At 41.8% G+C, this 7,845-nt stretch overlaps 1 protein-coding gene across 4 annotated transcripts in view; it reads right to left on the reverse strand.

The window, feature by feature from the left end:
- The window catches only part of GADL1 (glutamate decarboxylase like 1), a 106,069-nt gene that overhangs the window by 49,766 nt on the left and 48,458 nt on the right, over window positions 1-7,845 (reverse strand). The window contains exon 13 of one of the 4 annotated variants that reach the window (XM_025211782.1): window positions 6,405-6,494. The exons of the other annotated variants lie outside the window; for them this stretch is intronic. Coding sequence (XP_025067567.1) covers window positions 6,405-6,494 — 90 coding nt within the window. The remainder of the gene's footprint in view (window positions 1-6,404; window positions 6,495-7,845) is intronic. 4 annotated transcript variants of the gene reach the window in all.

Raw genomic sequence — 7,845 nt, forward strand, 5'->3', positions numbered from 1 at the left:
CCCCCCCCCCGCACCAGGCATGAACTGTGAGTGTGTGGGGGGAGAGTTCTTAAAGGGCCAGATCCACAGCGGGTGGGTAAGCTATGGGGGGCTGGAAAAGCAGGGGGGGCTGTTGGGGGGCTCTGCAAGAGCACCCCAGGCAGCATGGAGCAGTGGGGGACAGCGGGGATTGCCCCCCCCTGCCCAGCAGCACCCATTGAGTCAGGGCTTTTTCTTTCAAAGTGCCAGGAGCTGGGGTGGGCAGGGCAGCCACTGCTGGGCTGGGAGAGTGGGTAGGGGATGGTCCTGGGTGATTCAGAGATTCGGAGATTCAGCAGCAGCCGTATCGCCGAATCAATTCAGGACAGTGATTCGAATCACCTAATCGAATCACTGTCCCCCAAATTGGCCAAATCTGAAGCGAATACTAGCCGCTTTGCACAGGCCTGTGAAATGGTACAGTGCATGCTGTGTGCTACTTGTGGGGCTGGACCCTGTGCCATGGATATTGAACACAGCACAGGGGGCTGGTCTGGGGCACCCACATTGGACTGGTCCTGCACACTGGGTCTGGGGTTGAATGGGTCCATAGACCATCCCCATGCACTGCAGCCAGGGCACAGGGCCCATGCCCTGCAGCACATGCCCCATGTTGGCTCCATGTGCAAAGCCCAACCTGGGGATGACTTGTGCTGCATGCAGGGCTGATCAAGGACACGCACTGCATAAGGCGCCCACACCAGACCATCCCTGTGCACTAGCACTGGTATATTGGGCTGGTCTGTGGGTTCAGTTCAGCCTGCAGACCAGCTCTGCACCCTCCACCCAGCCCACAGTGCTCGATGAATTTGACACCCCTGGACTAGATGACGTCATGAGGTCCCTTCCAGCCCTACTTTCCTATGATCCCAAGAAAGATGGTTACTTCTCCTGTCCCCAAGCTAAGCAGTGTTTAGAGCAGACTATAGCCTGCTCATGACTGTCCCAACTGATAATGCCTCCCAAGGGCATGGCTGGTCACAGCCATGAACTAGTGGACTAGTCACGGTGTCACATGCTCTGGCTGAACCCTCAACAAGCGATTCCTGATCCCCAAGTCAGAAGGCTTCAAAGGTTGGCGTGCCCAGGAACAAGCTATGGTAATTCTGTATCTTGTATTGAGATGATAAAGTGAAATTGCACCTCTCTACCCTTCTAGATACACAAAATTGAACAGGGGCAGGATCTGGTCCCTTTAATCAGTAAAAATAACCATAAATATATGTAGTTATTAAATGATACAACTGGAAACTTGGAGAGGGCTGACGTTTCAGATTTCCATTGTCCCTTTACCTGCACCTGGTACGAAGTGCCACCTTTTTCAATTTTCTTTCCTCACTGTACCTCTAAAAGCCTTTAAATTCCATTGGTTGTCTCTGTTTTAAAATGTGCACATTTTATTTATAGGTGTGTGTTTGCAAAACAGAGGAACAGAAGTACCACCAGGGGGCATATACATTACTAGCAAAGCAACTCAAGATTGTCACTTCACCCAATGAGTTGCATCAATTCTTGTTTAGAAGTGATTGCCCTTATTTTGCCATGAAAAACATTACTAGAAAGTTATTATGGTTCCTGAGGAGTGTAACAATAGCTTCCCATTTACCAGGATGCTAGTTTATTGAAGCTAAAAACCCAAAAGCACAAGAAAACAATCCTTCCTATCCTCTTCTTTTATTTTATTTATTTATTTATCCTAGAGAGACATTTTGCTTGAATCTTTAGTTTGCTGTGTGTGTTAAGTATTGCAATAGTTTCAAGGTGATGTAATTGCCGCAATGGCACAATGGATATTTAGAAGCACTTACAGCAACGCAAGGCTCTTCAAGACATGGACGCTCACTGTGGGTATACAACATCTAGCACTGAAAGGCTGGGCCTTAAGATCCCTTCAGTACTCATTGATAGTCTTAGAAATAGTTTTAAAAGTTTTTGAATCTCCCCAAACAGGCTGAATTTCACCTTACTAATAATTCTTATTAGCTTTTTTTTTTTTTTTTTTTTTTTTTTTTTTTTTTTTTTTTTTTTAAACAGTCCAGCACCATGATTTTCTATTCTCTAAAATCTTTTTTGGATGCTTTAGCATTGACATTACTGAATCTTCTTCTGGAGACAAAGAAAATCCATTCCCTTCCTCCATTTCTATGCCCTTCTGTATACTATGAATCTTTTTTAAAGATTGCACTCTATTTTTGTGCTGAAACAGTAAAGCCTTGAAATGGAACAATGTTTTAAGAAAAAAAAGTCATGCAGAGCAACTGCAGGGATGAAATCATAATGAAATATCACATTAAGGTCTTAACCAGCCCTGATACAATCCCTTCATAAAGTGGACTGAAAGGACTAGAATGGATGCAGGAACGGCTTAAGGTTACTTTATGCCTCTGTAAACAATTTTGAGAAAGACCTGGGGTCCGAGCCCAGTGTTGTGAGTTTAACATCTTTCACAAGCACTAAGTTCACATAACTAAGCTTAGGAGATATAATAGTATTCAGAGATTATTGCTGCATATGCAGTTTAATAAATCAATGAACAGCACATGGGCTTTCAGAGATACATTTGTTACTCATTCACAGATTTTCAGGTCAACCGAAAGGTAGACGATTGATCTTTGCATGAATAGAATAACTCCTGTGTTAGCAAGGTATGAAATACCAGATTGTAAATTATCTTCTTTTAATGTTCACTGTCGTGAAATAATGCAGATATTCAGGAAGTGCCAGAAGTTACAAAAGAGATCATATGCATCCCCACCCTGAATAATGGCAATACATTGCTGTCTTCAGTTGTTCATCTCTTTAAGTCTTCTTAGTAAGGAAGGCATTTCTTACTACCTTTTCCCTTTCCACATTTTTTTAGCCTTGAAATGGAACAATGATGGATTGGGTCCAAGCAGCTTTATAAAAGGCAACCATTTGCCAATAGAGTGAATTTGTGTAGGAACTTCAAATAGATGGTGGTAAATTAAAGTGTGAACCCCAGATTTTTAAATCTTTGAACCTCTTTTCCCCCCTTCTCACTCATTGTTGCACCTTCTGCCCAGATTTATCCCTTGGAGTAGTGGGAAGGTGAAGGGAAAAACACTTATTTTCTATAACCTTGGGCTTATCATTGGAGTGCCTAAGCATCTTCTAGTAATGTGTCAGTTGTTTCATCTGGCATCCTCTCCTTGCCTGGGGAGAAATGCATGCAGTGGTATGGGTTTGGTTTTTTGTTTTTTTTATTGGAAGTATATTTTTAAATCTACATATCACTATGTATTTATGTTCAAAAAGGCAAAGTCAAAGAAACATGCTTCATACTTGGAACAGAAAAGGAAGTGGTTTTTATGGTGCTGGTTTTTGGTTCAGGTGGCAAGGAACATCCTTCCACCAGGGTATTTTATCACCTCCTTTTCCTCCCTCAAATTCCATTAGGATCCCATGTCAATGTCACAAGTATTTCACCGTATTTATAAAAATAAAAGCTAATGGAACAGGTTAAATTGTGCCAATTACATCACAGCCCTGAGATGGAGCTGCAATGTTCCAGTGGAAACATCAAGGAGACCTGGACATAAGAAGGCATCCTTATACCTCAGGGCTTTTCATGTGCTAAATGCTGCTCATTCAGTTCTATCCATATCCCTTTATTCCTTTTCACTGTTCCAGCCTTGCCATATAAGCAGCTGGAGTGCTTGTATACATGATGGGGGTTTAATTTGGTTTAGTTCTCCCTAAATTAAAATGGTGGGTTTTTAAAAACCCACCGTTTCAATTTAGTGAGGACTAAACTGAACTAACCCCCATGCCATGTACACAAAGGTGGGGGCCTGATCCTTAGAGCTTACTTGCCTCTCCCACAGCAGAGGGAAGCACTGGCCCCACCGCAGCCACGGTGGGAAGCACCAGGCCCCCGTGCAGTGCCCCCAAGGACTGCCCAGGCCAGGTGCTAGTGGGAGGGTGCCGCCTGGGGGCTGCTGCTGCCGTGGAGGAAAGCACCAGGATCCCCCACAGCTCAGGGACTGTGCAATCTGGAAGCAGCTTGCAAATTCCCCAGCCCTTGCCATGGGAGAGGCAGGTAAGCTCCAGGACCCCTGCATCATCCCTGCTGCCTTCCCACCACCTGGGAATGGCTGGCTTTCCCCTGGGGCAGCATGACAAAGCAGCAGGAGGGCAGCTTGGTGTGCTGACAGCGGGAGAAGGCAGCAGGCACAGTGCATGGGGCGCTGGAAGCCCACCAAGCCCGAGCTTCCCCAAACACGGCAGCTTCCAGTGCCCTGTACACTGTTGCACTTTGTTAGGTAGCAAACTAAACACCTCGGAGGTGTTTTATCTTGCTATGTTACGAAGTCATTTAAAGCGGAATATGCCACCAAGCGTGCAACCAGCAATGCCATTATAGTGGTGTAAAAAGCATTTAAGCCACTTTAAAGGCCAATTTTGTTGCATGTACAAAGACCCTTGCAGAGTAAGTTGGCAATCATGACCTTGCTCCTTCTGTGCATTGTCTTAGCACAAGTACTATTACCTTGAGAAGCTACTGTATGTCACAACCAAATTAATCAGTGCCCATGTCACTTGCAAGAGATACCATTCAGACCATCATCTGATCAACTAAGGGTTAAAACAAAATCCTGGTGGAGAGCTGTATATAATTTATGCCCACGTCACAAACGAGAAACGAAACTTGAAACTGGCCTGAGAATTCTATTATCCTATTACAGATTCCATTTAGCAGTTCATCATTGGATATCTCTGAGAGACACCTCTGTCTATAAATAGTTTAGCAACTTCCGCCCAAGTCGGAGAAACTCTGGGAGACCTCTGTGGAAATCTCTAAGGAGAAACCTAAGATCATCATCAGAGTAAACTGACAGTCTGATCAGCTGTCAATAGCTTCCCGTCAGCATAATATTGACGTATCAAAGCCCTGCAGGCACGATAGCTCGTTCCCGGTGCCACGTCCGTCATCGTTAGCTATAACCCGAAACTGTACGCTTGATCGTAATCATTGTATCGTTAGCTGTAACCTGAGACCATACGCTTGATTATAATCGCTATAACTGGAAAAACTGCAACGGAACAAAGGCTCAGCCTGCGTCGCGCGTCACTATCTGAGCGACGTAAATAAACAAATTTCTGTAACCAACACGCGTCTGTGCCTGGTTAATTTCACCTCATCCATCACTACCCGCCTGTTGAGGCGACAGTTTTACGACTCCGGGTGGGAGTCAGTAAGTAGCTGACCGGCCACTGCTCTGATCTCCGACACTGTACAGTTGTTTATAAAAGAGAATGGAAGTATCTTATGAAAAGTTCATCATGATTTGACACCAATGCATATGATGCCTTGTGAAAACTTGGCATATGGAAATCCCTTCCCTGCCACCCCCCATCTTTCAACCTCACCTCTCCCTGCTTGAGGCCACGGTATATTGCATATAGTCTATAAACTCCTGGAGATAGGAGCTCTGGACTAGAACCTCAGTCATTGTGGAGTTCTGCTGTATTGGATGAAGCAGTGCTGACTTATACTACCTGAGAATTGCCGCTCAAAGGCAACAGCACTGTGCTTTAATTCAAAGAAGATCTTCCTATGAAGCAAGTACTGCCGGGAAGCGATGGGCTCTAAAAATACTTCTTTGGGATTTACATAAGAACACTCAAGTTCAAGTTTCAATTGTCTAGTTAGCAGATGTAAAAATGTAAATCAAAACACAACCAAGCCTCCACAGAGCGAGAAACAATCAGGTTGCCTCACTGCTTTGCAGTTACTTATCCAGTAATACACAAATATCAGAGTTTCTATTGCTTTCCTAATTAATCTTAACCACAAGTCCCTCTTTAGTTAATTCACATATTGATCAAAGGACATATGCTTTTCTATAAAATTACTAACATCTCAGAGCTACAAATGTTAGCAAGAAGCTAACCATTACATTTCTCCCATTCAATTGCTAATTCCTTGATGGGTTGCTTAACATCAGAAATGTATTCTTAAGCACTTCTTCGCTTACATTATCCACTGATAATGCAAGACAAGTCCCAAGGACAATGTTAAGTGTCTGAAATAGGTAATGAATATGCTGTCTAGACAAGAAATGCAGACAATACTGTTCATCTTTTCTCAGCTCTGCCATCTGCTAACAGCTTTGATAGTAAGCTAAAAACTTGTATAATTGTCTACATCTATTACATTAGGAAGAAAGAAACTTAATTAGCCCTGTCTAAATAGAAAGAATAATAAACTTAAAAATCCTACCAACATCTATCTAAAGATTAAAACAACATTCTATTGATGGTTTAATGGCGGGTACATTCACGATCTATTTCCTTTCTTTTCCTAGCACTAGATACATTCATAAATCAGTAAGCTACACATACACTGTACATGTACAACTCACATGATGAAGTTTCTCCCAGAACTCAGCTCCTTCCTTCATGTTTCTTAAGCTTGGTGGAATGTACCAAAAGCATATATTTGCGTACTCTGGCTGCATAAGGAAAAAAAAAGATTGCTTAACATTTGAAACAAGAGCAAGAAATACTCTGAGCTGGTCAAAGAAAACAAATTTTCTTTTTGTAAAAAGAACCACTCAGAACATTTCAGATTGAGGCTGTCTGGTAAAAATTATCATCACACCAAATGGCTTTGTGTTTCCTTTTAAAAAAGAAAAATCAAATATACTGCTTTCCAGATTCACTCCCTATCTCCAATTTGTTTACTCTTGCCAAAGTCCCACTCTTACCTCCCCCACTGAAAAGAAGGAAAGATGACAAAGGAAATCTTTTTTGTTTTGTTTTTTCCTCTTTAGCAATTATATTTTCTCTTCTCTGATAGAGAAACAAGAATTAGGGGAAGGTAAAATAAAGAAAAATCAAACATTTTTTTCAGGATTTGAAAATGAGAAATGTCATGTTTTATTTTTTCTTTAGTTTTTCATTTTTATTATTTAAAAAAATCATAGAGAAATGAAATGAAAGAGAAAGGAAAAGAAAAGAAATATTGCATCAAAATCAATTTTTTCTTAAACAGATGAGTTTGACCTGTTTTTTTTTTAATCCCGCCATACAAAATCTTTCACCCAGCTAGTAGTCTGTATATAACAATGGACATGAAGCCAAAATTTCTATTTCTACATTCAAAAAGTCTCAGCAGGATACATGAGGTATAGCCTGCATCTACCTCCTCCAAACTTCTGTAAAGAGCTCTGGCACAAACAAAGAAAGTTTGTCTTTCTAAGATTAATTCTGAAAAGTTTCCAGTGAAGCTCAAGTTGAGTGCAAGACTCCAGACTATAAGAATGGTCATTCACAGGTAAAAATGGAAGTTCATACTTTTAAGGCTTCTGTCAATTCAGAAGAAAATTAAACTATCGCAAAAGGCCACTCAGGAGGCAGCCTAAATTCCTTGTGTGAGACAAATGTTGTACTCATATGTAGACTAGACAGACAAGAGCAGATCAGAAGCATTTCACATATCTCAATCCTGCTCACTCTCAGACTTAAACACTCCATTTCCTAAACCTTGACTTACCATATCTGCAATCCATTGCTTTAATTGAGCAGTAAATAACAACACACCTTTTACACACAACTTTCATTAGCGCCAGTTGAATAAGAATGAACAAAACTTGAAAAGGGAGTCTGAAAACTAGATCACACTATCAATTTGCCCCAGTGTGAATGCTGCTGCTATTATAGTCCCCAGCCTCCTTTCAACCAAGTGCAGACTTCCAACTAAGACAAATCTTTTCATGAAAGGGTAGTGGGAGTTCTTTATATCATGTTTGCTTCACTTCAAAGAATTCATTAAATACATTTTAATCACAACAAGAATGTTGT

The sequence above is a fragment of the Alligator sinensis genome, unplaced genomic scaffold, assembly GCF_000455745.1.
Source record: "Alligator sinensis unplaced genomic scaffold, ASM45574v1 scaffold181_2, whole genome shotgun sequence".
NCBI classification, from domain to species: domain Eukaryota; kingdom Metazoa; phylum Chordata; order Crocodylia; family Alligatoridae; genus Alligator; species Alligator sinensis.